General features: G+C 37.9%; 2 protein-coding genes across 2 annotated transcripts in view; one reads left to right on the top strand and one right to left on the bottom strand.

Annotated features, from left to right (window-relative positions):
* Window positions 1-1,462, top strand: part of LOC133524081 (putative inorganic phosphate cotransporter) — a 62,208-nt gene extending 60,746 nt beyond the window's left edge. Inside the window, exon 11 of the mRNA XM_061859891.1 lies at window positions 172-1,462. Within this exon, the coding sequence (XP_061715875.1) occupies window positions 172-248 (77 nt within the window). The 3' untranslated portion in view covers window positions 249-1,462. The remainder of the gene's footprint in view (window positions 1-171) is intronic.
* Window positions 1,463-12,520: 11,058 nt separating this feature from the next.
* Window positions 12,521-18,798, bottom strand: LOC133524552 (uncharacterized). The gene is made up of 3 exons (XM_061860637.1): window positions 18,102-18,798; window positions 17,416-17,599; window positions 12,521-16,632 (listed from the first exon to the last, which is right to left on the bottom strand). The coding sequence occupies exons 1-3, from the start codon at window positions 18,552-18,554 to the stop codon at window positions 12,521-12,523; spliced, it is 4,749 nt and encodes a 1,582-aa protein (XP_061716621.1). The 5' UTR covers window positions 18,555-18,798.
* Between the last annotated feature and the right edge of the window lie 569 nt (window positions 18,799-19,367).

Below are 19,367 nucleotides of genomic sequence, written 5' to 3'. Positions count from 1 at the left end.
TATATTTAAAACTTAGAAAGTTATAAAAATTGTACTATTGTTATAAGTTGTTATAAGATATGTCTTAATGAGAAAACAGTACCTGTAGGAACCAACACAATTCTTACAATAAAAAAACAACGGATTAATGGATGTTAATGGTTATTAAGCTTATGATTTTTTTTTTCACAGAAGAGGGAGTAAAAAGTAAAGAAGAAAAAACAGGAAAAACAAATAGCAGTTCAAACTACGGAGAAGATAAGTTTTAGAAATCTAGAGTTGTGTGAATGTTAACTTATTTGTTAGCTTTGATAGCTAGTCATGTCATTTAATTGAATGTAAGAACCAATAGCTCAAAAATATCTATATGCAAAAAGTGACGAAACATTTTTCAAACCATTAGTAACACATTTATTTAATTATATAATGAACCTAAGTATATTTTATAGAAATCATTATTTTATTCACAGACTATATTGTTTCATATTTTTATAATACATTATAAGAATAACTTGCTATATGCTCCGGGGATGGAAGTGAAACATGACATGTTTAAGACGCGAGTTGGCACAGTGGCTGTTATCAGCCGTTGGGTAGAAAGCGGCGGCGCACACCTCAAGACACATCTGAGCTGCTCACACCAGTCTTGCTCCCGGTCGTCTTCACGACGGCAGTTTCAGGATTCATCTAGTTGGCGGCAAGTCACCGCTTGTCTCTATAACTAGTAAAAATATTGTTATGGCAGGTGTTCGGACGTCTTTGCAATAAGTCCAAACTTCAGTCCTTAGACCGGTATACTCTTCAATTTTTATACAATGGTCCCAATGCCAGCCGAGACCTGTTCATGACAATCTATTGTTGTACCTGTGAACGGGTTCCAGCAGGCGTCTACACCACGTTAAAGTTCTCCAAAGGGCGTCTATGTGTTGGATCTATATTCCCACGCAAGCCTATAATAGGACCCGGTTTTCGCCCGTGAAATCCAAAATAGAGATACAAATAATAATATTTACTGTAAATTATTCATTGAATATTTTCCGTTAGCAAATTTGGCGAAGCCAAGTTGTGTATGATATATAATCGAAGTAGCCAAAGAGCCCATAATAGCTTAAATGAATTGATTTTGTAATACAAAGCGTTCATTATCTGTCAACGCCAGCCAGCCATCTTTATATCAGCCATATCTGCCAGCTGCTTCAACAGAAGCAGTAGCTGATAAGTGTGCTTCTGTTACCTAAGGTCATTGCGGTTAAATCCATCTAAGAGAAATTCCGTATAATAGATGATCGCCTTTGTCAAACAAAGTACACTATTGTTGACTTCAACGATAAAATCCTTTTTTTTTTCAGTATTAGCAGCCAAAAGCAGCCGGATTTGGCCGCTTTAACATAACATTTTTGGATTCGTGTGTTTAATTTTCAGTGTACATATTAAAAAGTTAAGTAGTGAATTTATGTCTTACTAATAATAAAAGAAAAGTAATTCTTGATTGGAACAAAAACTTTAGTAATACTAGTGACATGACTCGTATTACAATACGAGTCATGTCACTAGTATTACTAAAGTCGTATTGTAATGTATTGAACACATAATAGAGCTGTAGGCATACAGCAAATTTTGTCAGTTGGCTACGTTACAAGGCATGATTACCAATCATTCATCGAATTAGTGCGCCACGTTTTCGATGCGCCTTCGTGAATGGGAAAATGGGATAATTATATGGACACTAATCTAAATTGCCATTTAGTGGCTTTAGGCGCTCAGAACTGGCATCATGGCATGTCACACATTGTTGTGTTATCCAATGCACAACATAATATTGTGTTATGATTTCCAATTAGGTATTATCCATTTCTAGAAATTGAATGAACAATAAATTCAGACCGTGAGATGTGAACAAAATGTAATGTAATATTTACGTACAGTTTTTTTTACAAAGAGATGTAAATATTTTAAATACGAACCATAAACATTTTTTTTAGTAGCGCGACCGAGTATAGATTTAGTTTTATTTATTTTCTATTTATAATAAACAATTATTAAAATAATATCGAAGGTATATTCCTCCCTTTTATTAATTACAGTCCACCATTCCAAACCATCTTTTTTATTTCATTATACAGATTACATTATAAATTGCAGGCATGCCAATCAAAAGAATTCATATTATGATCGTCAAAACAGATACACAAAAACCAAATTAATAAAAATTAAATAATTACTGGATACTATGATTTCAAAATAACGTCAAGGTTGTATCTTCTGTAGAGGATCGTCAAAATCTATACATCGTTCATATATAATTATGTATAGTAATATAGTAATCACTGATTTCACATTCCTGTTTCTGCTAGTCACATTTAAGGAAGTCATCAATGACAAAGGCTAGAATTAAAGTTTTATCTGGAAATGCTTTTTAATTTGTTATTAACAGATATCAATTAGTGAGAACGAGATGTACACACATCAATAATAGATTAACTTGAGATTTTTAAAGTTTTAACAGGCGTTCTAGACAGCTATTGTGATCAGTTACCACAAATTGTGTATCTAGTTATAACAATACACCACGTTTGACACTGAAAACTACAAAGAACGCTGTTGAAAAATCACTGATGCGTTTACATTAGGTTAATACATCAACCTTTGATAGGGTAGGGTAGACAATAGCTGACTATATCCAAATCCAGGAAAATAACTATACAATATCAGTTAGTACGTCCATGACGTGCCTACTGCGACATATTTGGCAAAGTTTTAAAATAAAGCTACAAACTATTTAAAATGGTATCCTATTTAAGCTATTTGAGGACTAACCTCAGAACTCCTAAAACCGTAGTCACTATCAAACCAACCACAACAAAGACCCTTTTTGTCAGGATTCCTGTTTATATTTTTGAGCGTTTAAGGATTCTTCTGTCAGGAATGGTGCTATTAATAAATTTAGCTTATGATGTTTAATGTAAATAGTTAGGTACCAAACTAATAGTGTACTATTTATTTGTAAATTGAACATAGAATAAACACATTTAAAGCAGAACAGGTTTTTTTTATTCTAGTCAAAAAAATATTTTCTCCACACCGGCGCAGCACCACAGAGTGTCCAGCATGCCCAACTCCTACATGGACCGATCGATTAATTTATGTTTTTTTTTTAACATAAATTGTGATACCTACGTCAACCATGGTTTTTAGATTTAATATAGAGGATATTTGTAGAGCCGCTTACTCGTAATTAAGAGGTTTCCCTGAGTTAACAGGTGTAAGTAATGAGTCTAGGTTGCCAAGTTACAGGTACCTAGTTTCCATGAAATATCACGCGTGTTCCTACATGCTGGATTGATTTCCTTTGCTATTTAATTAATTAATTAATTAAATTTTACCCATATTGCTTTATATAGTAGACTTTATTATTATAAAGTTGTGAAAGGTTATTTGTAAAACAATCATACCTGTAGTTTAGGTAGGATGCCCTCGTTTCGCACATTGAGGTTCGCTTCATGGACTGCATGTGAAATCAACGCCATACTATGGATGATGGAAAAATAACATCGTTTTTTGTAATGACAAGCTTCCAGAATGCCAAAATAAGTATCATGAATTTATGTGATACGAAATAATAACAAAAACTGATTTCTTATATATATATATCTCGAATGTATAATAACGGCATAAAGTAAGACTTTTATGAATGATTCAATCCCACTAAGCACAAAACAAATCTACAATGACGCTTACGTTTAAAGAAAATTGAAGCGTGTAAAAGAGAAGCCCTCGCATGAGTGTGAAAGAAGTATACTACAAATGAAAAATTGTGACAATTTTTGAACTTCATAGTACCAAAAAATAAAGGTAAAAGAACTGGAGAATACGACAAACTATATTCCGGAGATAGAGTGTGTGATTACTTATAATAATCACCCACTGTATCTCATGAATATATCACCTACCTTTATTATATTTTGGAATACAGTGAACTTAATATTTCCAGTGACACTTGTCATCATTCCTATTGTGGTCGCACTTTTGATATTTGACAGGCAAACTTATTCGTTGTAGATTTGTGGACTAAGCATAACAGCTGTAGGAGCCATTTGAAAAACAGTTTGAATTTAGAGTCCTTTAGATGCATAATATAATGTCTAAATGTCAGAACGTCTTGAGTCAGTAAGTTCTACTGCCAATAAGCCCAAATGCCCTAGTGTCATAAAGTTCGAGTGTTAATAATCTAGTGACAAAATCCCCCGGTGTCAAAATGTCCAGATATCAAAATGTCCATTTTTAAACCAAATGGTCCAATTATTTGTTTATGAGTTGATACTGCTATTAATATAACTATAGTAATAAGGAATTACTTTTATTAAATTTGTAAATTGTAGTTTTCGTCGAGGGAAAATAGCTGAAAAGTACAATGTATTGACCTGGAAAACTATTTGTAATAATAAAAATTATGATACTGTCAGATATGCAGCGGTATCATGGTCGTATTTTTGTCACCTGTCACTATACCTGTCACTTTCGTATTTACATACTTCTTAGAACGTGACAGGCATGGTGACAAATGATAAAAAACCGACCATCTTAGCCCTCCTAGTTGCCAATTGGTTCCGTTAAAGACACATTAAACTTAAACTTTTGTAACTATTTTCCCAAGATACGGGAAATATAATATGATATTTTAACTTAATGGAAATATGATATGCCGATACAATATGATATAATATGATATGCCATAAGCAGGGGTTTTGGGGGAGGTATTTTATATTTAGTTGTAGTCGTAGTTTTAGTTTCGTTAAGGTTTAGTTTTAAGTTATTGAATTTATCTTCATTTTGTTTATGCATTTTATGTACTTTTGGTTACGTATGATAAAAATTACTTTAAATATGACAAACATGTGGACTTTTTGACATTTTCGACATTGTGACCCCTAAACATTCTACGATTAGGGCATCATAACATATCATAACGTTACCTCTGGACGTAATAATATCCATTTATCAACAAGCCCGGAGGTTATGATGCCCTAATGAAAAGTCCAGACTTTCTGACATCAGTACCCCTAGTGTAAATATTTTCGACAGCGAAACGTGACGTACGCGTTTGCGTTAAGTGTCATTTTGTATGGGTTTTTGAACAGCGCGCCAAGCTGGACGTTTTGGAAAGTCAAAAATCTCATACAAAATGACACTTAATGCAAACGCGTACGTCACGTTTCGCTGTCGAAAATATTTACACTAGGGGTACTGGTCGTTATTATCATTCGAACTAATCGATTATGACATCTAGCCTTTCTGACACATGGACATACATACTCGTATATGTCCCTTAAGGGAACTGCCATCCTAGTCGAAGTTGTGGTTAAATCCTTCGCAGAATTGTCGGAATATTTGGATTGATGTATACCACAACTTAATTATTTCTTCAAAAGGCAATAGTCGAATTTCCATAGTAAATCACCCCCGAACAACTCTCTGTTTTCCTGTGAGAACCTCTTATAGTGAGGAATATTGATGATGAGTATAAATTGATATCAAAATTCTAATAATAAAAGTTTCAATTTTATATGTCATCAATCCCAATATGATTTTTATTGTGATTTTTTAAATAATAGGTATATTTATTTCACAGATATTAAATAGTTTATAACAATAAACTATAAATAAACTTAATAATAATAAAAAAGGCTACAAATAAACTTAAAGTAAATAAAAAACGTCTCCCATATCGCTGCCGATGGGCAGTCTGTCCAGAAGGCTGGCCGCATTGCCACGTTGGATGGCAATGCTTTTCCTTTGAGCAAAATACTGGCCAGCCCTCTGGTCACCTGTGGTATCTATGAGGCGCGACGCTAGGTCCTTGTAGAGTCGACGCGCGCTTGGCTCCCACGGCCCCAGCGTTTCGACCCCAAACGCCTTGAGAATGTAGCTACTGACGAGGGTGGCGTATTTTCGGCGTTTGAGGTCTTCGGCCGCGGACGCGGCGCGCCCAGCACCACTGCTGGTACCCGGAAGGTGGGACGGCGCGAGGATGTCAACGCATGTGGCATCCCAAACTAGGAGCCGTCCCAACTTCCAAGGCACCAGAGTCATACCGTCGGGCCTCTTGTTTAAATTAAAATTCTTATCGTGAAGGTTTTTCAGTTAAGTATGAATTTTAATTATTATTGTGTAAATGTATTGTATTGTATGTATGTAAGTTGGAATGTATTCTCAGAAAAAAATAGATGCCACTTAATGTAAAGGACGTTTTATATTACTACTTTATGCACTACAGAATACCATGCGAACCTCTTGGGAGATGAGATTTTTTTAGGCACTGCATGGTTTGTAACTATCTAGGTTGAACGGTGTGAAGATAAATGCCCTGTCGTCTGAAGCAGTGAGACTTCAAAAAGTAGCCGTTAGCATAGTGTATCTGTGTATATACAACGTAAAACACATTTAAAAAACATTATAATACAAATATCGAGCCGGAATCTATTCTTAGACGTAGAAGTTCAATGTCACTTGTGAGTTTTGGGTCGGCAAATATTCAGTAAGGCCGCCTCTGAACCGCATCAAAGCAGTCGAGTAATGGCAATAACAAAAGTAATAGTTAAACTTCGAGGAGTTGAAGTTGTTAAAAGTAATCCTTTTGTTATATACATTACTAAAGAGGATAGGCAACCAAGGGTTGCAGGCCAAGTAGATATAGACGGCCGAGCGTAGCAAGCATACGCGGCCGGCAACCCCGTTTCTCGCCGAGATTTGTATAGTGCTTTCCTCAAACTTGCAATGAAATAATAATTTAAAAAATAGGATGATGTTGATGATGATGATTGTTTCATGTCCTAATGTGATAGGTTATTCAGTGCGTGGGGTATTGAAGGGGAACAAAAATGTAATTATTTTGGCGCTACGACGCACGCCATTACCTTTTTTTTTATTAAAAAGGGAACGAAAATTTGATTATTTTTGCACTACGACGCACGGTTTAGGAGATATAGCCTCATAATAGTACATTACGATACAAGTGCGAAAAATAGGAAATTGGAATTGAAAATAGGTTTTTTTTTTTCTTTATTGAAAGAGCTTTGTCACTGAGTGACGATGTCGCTCTGTAAGAAACATGCCCATGCCATGCCATGCCTGTAAGCCATGTATGTATGTATGTATGTATGAAAGCCAATACTGTATGAAATATTTGATATCAAAATTTCTGTTCGAATTCGCCTTTAGGTCACCGAATGTGTGAACTTAATCTTGTTGTGAACTAATTTTATGATAACGATTCAGTGTTTTATTTTGCCTCAAATTTGACCACCACTGTTTATCATTACTTAATTAAATAAGCCCTTTTTCTTATATTTAACATCGTATTCCTAAAGAAAAGAGGGCGTTCTTATTAGAACAAGTAGGTACTCTTTGTATCTAATAATGAGCGTAAATTCCTGAATTTTATCGAGGAATATTATCAATTTTACATTATTTTGACTTTTCTTGTGAGAGCGCTCTCATGCACTGTTAGTGATTAAAATTAATAGGCTCTCCGAACATGTCGTGCGGGTGACTAAAAATACCGTATTATTAGCTTAAATTATAATTTATTACACAATTTTACATTTCTCGACTAATGATAAAGTCAAACAAAAAGATCAACCGCTTGAAGTTAAATTGGATGAAATAACTAATTATACGACTGGGATCAGCTATCACACGAGTTCATTTAATTACCAGGCAGTACCTACCTAGATTAAGTGAAAAATGTTGCTTCATTAGTTTTACATAACTAGTAATTAACATTTCATCATACTTGATCGAAAAAGGTTTTATTTCATGCAGGTGCACTGAAGTACAAAGGCTTATACTGTTCCCACAGGAGTTATAGATTGTGAAAAAAAGCTATAACTCCCTAGGGAGTCATATTTTTTTTTTATTGTGTTACTAATTCACACTAACCCAGTAGGTATAAATGAGTTTTACTTTTATAATTTATTATTATTGTTTATGATAAAAAAATATTTATTTTGATTAAATTACTAACCAATTAAAATATTTTTACACAATTTTCAATCGTGGCTGTATGCCGGATAGGTCTGTGCCTTCAATGCCTAACCTGTCAACGAATTACAATATGGCGGAGAAATGTTTGAAATATCACCGTATTTAAGAATTATTCCGCTTAAAATTTACATTTTTCTTCGCAAGTGTTTTGAAAAACATTGTTTGTAACTCCGGGGGTAAGAAAATTACTATTTTAGGTCGACTCCTAGTCTAGCTTTGACTGTTTTTCATTATAACTAACAATTTACATGTACATAGATTATAGAAGCAACGGAATGTGATAAATAAAATCCAACTTCTAAATAATTGCAGTCTAAAAAATATTAGGTTATAACACATTTTAGAATAAAGTAACTTCTGCGGACAATAAAATACAAGTAAACGGTACATATACTTGCATATCCCGCTTTGCTTATTCAAGTCTCAAGTATTGAAAAAACGTATCTTGCTTGAAAAGCGTGCAGCGTAAAAAATAGCTTTAGATTTTCTGAACTTTGCGATGTCTATAGGAAAGATGTGTACCAACACATTAAATCCTAATGAAATTATTGTATATTTATCATTCAAAATCATAATTAAAAAGTCAATTCTACCAGCCAACATAAGGAAATAAGTTAAAATTTGCGCCAAATTACATTCCCACTATTGGATAAAATGCAACTTTATTATCAGTTTTTGAACAATTAAGCGAGTTTTTCTGAGCTTGTGTAGTAAAAATGTATTTATGTTATTTTATTTGGTCTCAAGCTTTTATTTGTCTGCTATACTTTCCTTAAAAAAATCACACCAAGGAGTCTTAAAAAATCTTTTTTAAAGATCCCTTCTTTATTAAGAAAATAAATATGTTTCGTATCTCTCCGAAGTAATGTAAATTACCGCTCTCTTCTGCGAGTCTGTGACAGCTAACACAGTAAGAATGTAACAGCATACTCGAAGTGCATCACGAATTATTGACGTTAACAACTTTTTCATTCGCTTAGCTTAGTAGCCTTACCACGACTGCCTTAGCAGTGTCATACTGACATATTTGCTAACGTCTGCGTAACTTACTTTCTATCATCACGCTTGCACTAATATGTAAGTACGAGCGAGATGCAAATAAGTTACGCACACGCTAGCGTATATGTCAGTGACAAACTGATGGTAGCTGTGAAGATTGTCAAAGTTAAGTATGGGGTGCTACTCTTAGCCACTATTTATACTTAGGGCCTGTTTCACAATGTCCAAAACTTAGCACTTTATCTACCAGTTAAGCTTATTTGAAGATTGTGAAACTCCAACGATGACTTTATTCGTCAGATAAGTGGCAAATAGCTTATTCCGGACTTAGTTGTCTATCGATAATAAAATTAGGTTACAAATCCCATTCACAGCTACAGCTAAGATCATTGTCAAATGCTGCTAAGATAATTCGATACAGTATCAAATTTACTTAGTTACTACAGCTAAGGGTATCTTCTATACGACGAAACATTTTAGTAGTCTCAACTAAATAATTACATCACGCAACAAAACCTCTTAGTTACACTAACAAATCAAATTGTCAAAAAACCATTGTCAAATACCAAATTATTTTACTGTCGCAACTAAAGTAATTAGCAGTTCCGTCTAATTTGTTTAGCAGTGACCGCTATATATAGCTAATAAAATTAGCTGCCACTACTAATATAGATAGCAGCCACAGCTAAAATAATTAGCTATCTCTGCTAAATGTACCTAAAATAATTAGCCATCTCTGCTAAATATAGCTAAAATAATTAACTGTCTCAACTAAATATACCTGAAATAATTAGCTGTCGCTGCTAAATATTGCTAAAATAATTCGATGTCTCCGCTAAATGTAGCTAATTCAGTTAGCAGCTACAGCTAATTTCAGCTAATATTATTAGCTGCCACTGCAAAGTTGTCCATGCCTCTGAGTGATTTTCAGCAAAAAATATTTGCTATCACAGCTAAGTTTTGGTAGCTAAAAACTTAGTTGTCCGTATATCAACCAAGGTTTTTAGCTACCACACCTAAATTTTAGTTACCACAGCTAAGTTTTTTATTCCGTGTGAAAAGCAACCTTTTAAAAACGAGAACATCGGTATGGAAATTAAACACAACTTAGAAATTTAAAAACACAAACTAGACAATAATATCAATAATATTATAATATCATAATATATAGCTACTCCTGCGGTGGCTGCATGGTTCCATTTTTATCGCCTGTCACGTTCTAACAAATATGTAAGTGCGTAAGTTGCGTATTTTACAAAAATGTTGTACTTGTATTACAGCGCGGCTTACGTGGGCGATGACTCGCGAATGCGACGCGGCGCGGCGCGGCGCGGCACGGCGGTCCGCTATTATTGTACTCAGTTTGATGACAATGACCTTCGTAGGGTTCTTTTACGATTTTAATAATACTATGAAAATTTATTGCTAGGCTAGAGTGATTGACACCATATGTTATTAGGTTATTGCACACAAAGATACACGGGGCTAAGTGAAAATTAAGATTTACTTCGTTTTTATAATAGATATTATCGAAGATTTTTAGAACATTTATAAAAATAAGCTTACCTACTACTATTTATTTTCTGTCGTCGCACATGTACATCAAAATGATCCCTCGTGCGGAGTTAGAATTGTCTCAAGGGCTACATGGACGTGATTTAGATATCACGCGCCTTTTGACATTTCGCGCGTGTTTCAAGACTTTCAAGACATCAGCGAAGATATTATGAAGGGATAAGTCTACATCTTTTATTTTGGAAACAAACCAAATTTCTGTGTGAAGTATTCTAAAATAATATAATAACAGCTACTTAACACTGGTACGGACGCTGACCGCAATACGTCATTGAAGGTTTGCACCGCCAAATTGAACCTAATGACGAAGAAAGCATCTTCCCTGAGCTCGCCTAGAAGCCTAAATCCACTGAGTCCCTCACCTGTTCGATTAGGTACCGAGAAAATCACTAAATAAACTCAAGGACAATTCTTAGTCAGACAATTCTAAAAGAAGTCACGATATGATCAAAATTATAGTATGTTATGCACTCTAAAATGCTCGTAGCGTATTCATTTACAATGTTCGCCTGCGCCTGTGGTCCGGCTCACATTGTGACCCACGCCACTACCCTTTTTTGACCCTTCTTATACAACGTCTTTGCATTTACATACCGCCAGTCAGTCCGACTTGAACAATTCAACAATAGGTACATTCAGCTTTGGTTGCCAGCGACAGGGTCTTACATTGTAGACGCAACAGTCCTACAGAACTATGTACCTACTCCAAGTCTTGTCAATACTTTTTGTACGACTAAGTACTTACTAAAAAATAAAATGCAAAGTTCATTTTATAAGCGCGGGTTACGTCAAAATGAAAAACATTGTCTGTGGTGAACGTTTTTTTTAATGGACGTTCACTAGACGGTGAAGCCATTAAAACAGTTTTAATACAGTTGCTCAAAAAGTGCTACTTTACGTAGCTGTTTAGCGTGCGGAAAGTTGGTTTTCCCAAACTAGTGCTTTTCACTTTTCCAATTTTTTTTAAATAAAAATATACATATTTCATATTTTATTACTGACCTCTTTATCATTATAACACGTTTATTTTTTTAATGTTGAATATTGAAAAACCGTTCTTAATAAGTTGACTGAATGGAACGGAATAGCTGTCAAAACGCCTGTCAAAGAAGAGCCGTTTTTTCTTACTGCAAGCATGTTTTAAGTTTCCAAAAGCAACATTCGATATTGTTTTTTATACAATTTAAATATACGATACACAAATAATCGTAAATAACGATAATAGTAATTTTTTTTATATTTACAATTGTTTCTGCCTTATAGAACATGCATAAAAAAAATGTTGTTGTTTTTCTTATTTTTTCGCAACTGTATAAAAAAACGTCGTTAGATACACGTGCGGAAATGTCATTCTTCACTCGTTCCGAGGCTTGCCACGAGCCGGTATGTCAGAAGCAGCTCAATTCGGGCAACCAATGTCACTTTGACGTTAGAAATATCGTAGATAGATCTTATTGGGATCACAACGGAATCGAAATAAACGTCAATTTTGACATATCGTTTAGTTATCGATCTTCTAAAGATCTTTCCAAGATCTTAAACGTGTCTTAATCATTCTTCAAATCGGACTGATAGTACTAGAGTAATCTAGTGTAGTAACTGTATTCAGTGACTGGTTGCAGTTCAACATGTTTAGACTTAAGATTATTAAAGAAGAGGGAATTTCGATAGCTAAAGTGGAAAATAATCAATAAACCAGGCAGTCGACTAGTTTCGATGGATTTATTTTGCGAACTGACGTACAAAAAATATAAACAGTCAAAATAACATTAGAATTTAAATATGGAATTAAAAAAGAACTTAAGACTAGACATAGATAATAGTGTAAACGTATCAAAACCTATTTACATATACACCCTTAACATCCCACCCCCTTGTGTGCGAAAGCACACAAAACTAGCCAGACTAGATATAAACTGAGACTTTATGCCTCTAATCTGACCAATTTTTTAGAAGGTCGACGAAGAATTCCACCTGATGTGGCTACGTCCACCACCCTGACCACTCCGTCTCTGCCAGGGAATGTAGCAACGACGCGGCCGCGTGGCCAGGTTCCTCGGGGTAGGTTCTGGTCTACAATGATGACTAAGTCGCCAAGAGTCAAGTCGTGCTCTCTGTTCTCCGCTATCTGGCGAGGTTGCATGGTTGGCAGAATTTCTTTTACCCATCGGTTCCAAAAGTGGTCGGCCAATCTCAACGCCTTCCTCCAGTCAGCACGTCTTAAAAGGTCTCGGTCGTCAAGGGTTGCAGGCAGAACCTGGTTAGAAGATGAGCCAATTAGAAAGTGGAAGGGCGTTAGGGTTTCCTGGTCTTCAGGGCCAATAGGGACATGGGTCAGAGGTCGAGAATTTACAATTGCCTCAGCTTCTAGAAGGAGAGTTACTAGGACTTCGGGATTAGGTTCTCTTTCTCGTAATGTGGCATTCAGCGCGACTTTGACGGTGCGAATAAGTCTCTCCCAGCATCCGCCGAAAAAAGGAGCAGCGGCAGGGATAAAGCTCCACTTTATTCCTCTATTGGCAGCAAAATCGTAGACCTCGTTCTGATAAAATTCGCGTAGAATTCGGTCTGCACCAACAAAACATGTACCGTTGTCAGAATATACAGTATTGGGAGCGCCTCTTCTAGCAATAAACCGTCGCAGGCTCATTATTGCGGAGTCAGCAGAAAGGGAATGTACAAGCTCCAGGTGAACGGCTCTGGATGTCATGCAGGTGTACAGGGCCACATAACGTTTCTCTTGTCTTCGGCCGATCTTGGTATTTATCGGGCCGAAATAATCCAAGCCAGTGTACGTGAATGGGCGGCGGTGGTGGGCAAGCCGCTGAGGAGGAAGGTTACCGGTCATCGGATTCATTGGCTTTGCTCTTTTGATGCGACAAAACAAACATTTGCTGGTGACGCTTCGAACAGTACTGCGCAGATGAAGAAGCCAATATTTTTGTCGAACCTCATTGACCACCATTTCATTGTTTGCATGTCCAGCCTTGCGATGGTAGAAATTGACCAATAAGCGCACTACTGGGTGTCGTCCATCTAGAATGATTGGAAACTTGATCTCGGAACCGACGTCTTGTACGGCAACGATTCTGCCAGCTAGGTGCAACAAGTTGTCTGGCCCCATTCTGGGAGAAAGCTTCGCCAGGCGACTACTCTTTGGTATCAATTCTCCACGTTCTATTATTGGGATTTCGTCACTAAATGATTCAGACTGTACTTTCTTCAGGACGTGCCTTTCTGCGGCTTCCATAAGTTCCGCTGTCAGGGGGATTAGAGTGGTGGACGTAGGTCTATTCGTACGTTGACGAAGCCTAACATCGGTGCTAGGAGCAATGCGACCTACGCGATCTAAAGCCGAGCGAAATTTAGACGCAGCTTGCAAAACGCGAGCAGTAGCACGAAGTAATCGTAGCCAGTCACTAAAACGACTGAAATCCGCGGTAATTGTCAGATGACCAACCACAAGTCCAGAAGTCTGCTTCCGCTCTTCCTGGACTATAGGCTGACCAGCTGGTTCAACAGGCCAATTCTCCGGTGGATCGAGAAGGAACGAGGTACCTGTAAACCATCGGTGGTTAGGATTAAGATGAAGCGGCTTAATCCTAGTGGCATCGTCCGCAACGTTCAAATCAGTTGGGACCCATTTCCAATCTTGCACGCGCGTATTTTCTGTAATTTCTCCTACGCGATGGGCCACAAAGGGTTTGTACGTTCGTGCGTCACTTCTGAGCCAACCGAGGACAGTTCTTGAATCTGTCCACAGGAAAGTTCGTAAAGGTTTTTTCTTATGAAACTCTTTAATAGTGACAGCAAGGCGAGAAGCTATCAAAGCGCCCTGCAATTCTAGACGAGGAATTGAAATGGGCTTCAAAGGTGAGACTCTCGTCTTACTGGTGATGAGTGCGAGCTTGACTGTACCATCTGCATACAATGAGCGCCAATAAGCGACGGTGGCAAAGGCCAACTCGCTTGCGTCCGCGAAAATGTGTAGCTCCCTGTGTAGAGGTTCTCCATTGAGCTTGGCGTACCATCGTGGAATCCTAATTGTAGATACGTCAGACAGTTCCTTAAACCACTCGTTCCACTTTAAAATCTGTGATGGTGGAAATGGTGTGTCCCAGTCAATATTGGATCTCCACGCCTCCTGAAGCAGTATACGCCCTTTGACCACTATTGGGCCCAACAAACCTAGTGGGTCGTATACTTTCATGAGGTGGGGCAACACTTTGCGTTTATTAAAACTGCCCTGTAGTATGAGACCTTCTAAACCAGTCCTAAATCCGACAGTGTCCGAAATAGGATCCCATGAAACACCTAAGGCTCTGACGCTACTTGATTCACTGCCAAGTGACATCTCACTAGGCTGGACGGCGCGCAGTTCAGTCGGTATAAGACGCAATGCTCCCTGATCGTTAGAATTCCAGCCACACATTTCGAAACATGCGTTACGATGAATAGTCACAACATCGGATGCCATCTGTGCAGCTTCGTCAACATCGTCCAGACTATCCAAGAAATCGTCCATATAGGAACTATGGATACTTGCGTTGGCTGCCGCTGGATACGAATCTTGGTGTGACATAGCGTTTTTATGTTTAATGTACAACGCAGTGAAAGGGCTGGACGATGCTCCAAAAATGACAGCTGTCATCCGATATTCTTTTAGAGGCATTGTTTCCCTTGACTGAACGTCGCGCCATAAAAAACGTAGTGCGTCACGATCTTGTTCACGGATTTTTATTTGAGGAAACATTTCCTTAATATCAGCTGTTATAGCAACAGCGCCCTCTCTGAACCGAAATAAAATACCTAATAAATTTTCTAAAAGATCAGGTCCTTGAAGCAGCAACGAGTTTAATGAAACACCCTGATTAGTCGCGGCTGCGTCGTGGACAACACGAAGTTTACGTTTTTGTGGATGGTACACGCCAAAATGAGGCAAATACCACCTTATTCTTGCGTTAATGTCACTTTTATTAGGTTCAGATTCGGTTTTTAATTTATTTTTATTGTTATTCACACTTGACAGCTCAATGTCAAAATTTGTTTCTGTTTTATTCGGACTGACTGTACTAGGTTGTAAGTTATCAGATAAGGTGTGAATTTTATTTGAATAATCGCCTAAATTGGTATCGTGTTTGAGATCAATGCTGGTGTTGACGCTTTTAGTGATAAGATGATTATAATAAGTGCCGGAATCGCACTCCTCAGCATAATTTTTAGCAATCATGTTATCAATAAACTTTTTATACGCGTCAGCGAAGGCGGGCTCACGAATCATTCTCCTTTCGAGGCTTAGAAATCTTGATAAAGCTTGCGGGCAGCTATCGGGAACACACTGTATGTTGTCACGCCACGGAAGACCTACTTCATATCTACCGGTCGGTAAGCGTGTGGTGGTAGCATCAAGAATCTCGACGGCACGGGAGTCTAGCTTGCTAAATAGAGTCTCGCGCTTAGAGATACCGAGCGAGTCGAGTTTGTATTGCTCCTTTATCAGTGACTCCAGGCGTTCATTTTCAGAAGGTTCAGTGCGGTCTAACTGACAATGGTTGACGAACTCGACTGGCTTGGTTTTGCTACTCGTTGGTCCATACAAAGTCCACCCAAGCAAAGTGCGACAAGCGGCGGGCTCGTTACGTCTGCCTTCACAAACCTCGCGACATATTGACAGATGCCAATGCTCAGCACCAATAAGTACGGTTGGTGTAGCGTCAGCATATGTCAAGTATTCGGCTAGGTCTTTTAATTGAGCATAAGATTCAATAGTCTCTCTAGATAGAGTTTGTTCGTTCAAGCCTAACGATTGTACAGCCTTAGCATGATTTACCAAATGGATATCAGATTCATATTTACCTCTTATGTAAAAGTCAACGTATCTTACTTTTGTAGTTTTTTGTAAACCCATGATACCATTGACAGTTATGAACTCTTCAGGTCCTATTAAACCTAAGCGAGCAGCCACTTTACAATCGATCATAGTCGCAGTGCTGCCATCATCGAGAAACGCGAAGGTTTCATAGCTGCCATTTGGCCCTGACAGTGTCACTGGTAAAACTTTCAACATTGTAATATTTGAACATATTTCATTAGATGTTTTATGTTGATTACACGATATACCTATATTTGACACAGTCACATTATTGTCCGACACCTGGATATCACTTTCAGCCGCAGGAACGCAAATGACGTTATTAATCCGTGTATCGGGTGTAGGCGGTGATCTAAACGTATCCTGCCTGCCGTGCAAAAGAGGGTTGTGTCGAAAAGTACAACCATCGACCCCGCAAGGGTTGCTTTTGCATAATTTCCATAGGTGTGAGTTGTCTTTTAGACATTTATAACAAACTTTGTGTTCACGCAACCATCGCCACCTATCGTCAACAGATAACGACGTAAATTGAGTACAGTTTTTAATATTGTGGGATTTTTTACAATAAACACACTCTATGTTACCAGTTGTTTTATTTTTGTCATGAGTGACGGCATGTATATTTTCACGTTTAAATGGTTTATTCATTGGAAAATGTACTCGTGATTGTTGCGGTATAGACATAGAAAGCCCTACTTCTGGCGATAAAGCGAATTTAATATAGCGTTCGTGTTCGCGTGTTAGAAAGTCAGATAAAAGTTCTAACTTTGACTTGAGATGGTTTGACGTTTCTGACAAATCTGACGCATAATCAGACCATCTCATTTTCATTAAAGGGTTAAATTTTCCTAGAATATTATGAAACAGCTCTGGCGATTGTAAATATTCTCGTAGGCCGAGTAATTTCATAGTAGACAAAGAATTGCGTACCTTATTAGCGAAAATACCTATCTCCTTTAGGTCAGGCCTTAGCCGAGGCAGCGTTTTTAAAATCTGTACTTCGCCGAAGACAATCATTTCGGGACAAGCAAATGTACGTTCGAGTGTTCGAAGCTGCCGCGGTGTTGAGTAAAGAGGCGACGGCCTCCCGGGCGGGCCCGCGGAGTGCGTTATATAGACGCGCCGTATTTTCTGCGGGGGAATAAGAAGTTTTAGTACTATCAAATAAGTATTTAAATTGAAGCCATTGTGACGAGTTGCCATAGAAAGTTGGAAGCTCAATTTTAGCTTTTCTTGGCACGTCTCGTGCGGCGAGCGCTTTAGCTGCGGCAGCCGTATCGGCAATAGCTTGTAAAAGCGTGGCAGAGCCGGTTATTGGCTCGGTTTGGTCTTGACGGCGGCGGCACTCTTCATTTTCATGATCATTATTAATAAAATCAATCACTGCATTATCGTGGCCGTTTTGACGTTTGACGTCTTCACGCAATAAAGGTGAATTAATACGGTTATTTACTACATTACACTCTACAGTAGGTTCTGGACGTAAATTTATAGGGGGATCGGCAGTCTTGGTGGTAACTACCGCTATATGAGGCGGAATAGTTACACCCACTTCGGCCCGTGTGTCTACGGGTTGCCTTTCCTGATTTACGTCACGAACCCAAGATGCTGTACGAGAATATGCATTACTAACCGTGTGATTGGATCGCTCCTCGGCTTCTAAGGCGGCTATTTTCGCTTCAAGTTCAAGCTGTTCTACCTGTTTAAACTGCTCAAGGAGTTTCCGTTGGTTGTCGAGCTCGCGTTGAAAGAGCTCCTGTTCCCTTTCTATGCTTTTGCGGGCCAAGTGGGCCTCCGCGGTCAATCGTCGTGCCCTAATCGTGGCCGATGATCGCGTAGAGCTCGAAGCGCGAGACCTGCAACTGAGGGGAACATTAACTTGTTCGGCGCTGGTGCCGGTTGGGAGGCACTCGCGAGACGTCCCGGGGATTTGCGGGTCGGAAGCCGCGGGTGGTACGGTGGCGTCGGCCGCACCGTGGTCCAACTTTTTGGACTGGCCGAGCCTACCCGTGGCAGGGGTACCCGTTTCCGAGCGCGTCATTTTAGCGCTTTTAGCCGACTGCTTGGTTTTAGATCGCAAGATCATGAGTGAGGAAGAAGGACCAAAATAAAGAAGAGGGAATTTCGATAGCTAAAGTGGAAAATAATCAATAAACCAGGCAGTCGACTAGTTTCGATGGATTTATTTTGCGAACTGACGTACAAAAAATATAAACAGTCAAAATAACATTAGAATTTAAATATGGAATTAAAAAAGAACTTAAGACTAGACATAGATAATAGTGTAAACGTATCAAAACCTATTTACATATACACCCTTAACAATTATATCATAAATTAATTAATTCTTTTTCCTACTCCTCTACTGTTATCTGTCATTTATGCATTCATTAACACGAATATAAGAACATACATAAAAGGTTTCAAGAAAAGTCTATATTGTCTATTCCTCATAAAAGCTCTTGTGCTTTTAATCGCTATAACGTTACTGCGATTAATGGCTACCAACCTAACAAAACCAAAACGAATACAGTTTTTTCCTTCTCCTCTACTATTATCTGTCATTTATGCATTCATTAACACGAATATAAGAACATACATAAAAGATTTCAAGAAAAGTCTATATTGTCTATTCCTCATAAAAGCTCTTGTGCTTTTATAAGCTATAACGTTACTGCGATTAATGGCTACCAACCTAACAAAACCAAAACGAATACAGTTTTAAACTAAGTGCATTGCTGCCAACTTACAAAATATTCATTTGGTTGCATAGTAAAAATAATTACTTCATAAGTCAGAAACACGCATGTGACACCCGTAATATAGCAACACCCATAGACTACGAAGACCGCTTAGCGTTGCTTGTTAGTCTCCGTAGGCTACGGTGGCCAAAATTGAG

Source organism: Cydia pomonella, chromosome 13 (assembly GCF_033807575.1).
Source record: "Cydia pomonella isolate Wapato2018A chromosome 13, ilCydPomo1, whole genome shotgun sequence".
Classification (NCBI taxonomy): Eukaryota; Metazoa; Arthropoda; class Insecta; order Lepidoptera; family Tortricidae; genus Cydia; species Cydia pomonella.
The sequence above is the reverse complement of the archived record's forward strand: the minus strand, read 5'-3'. Positions and strand labels throughout refer to the sequence as shown.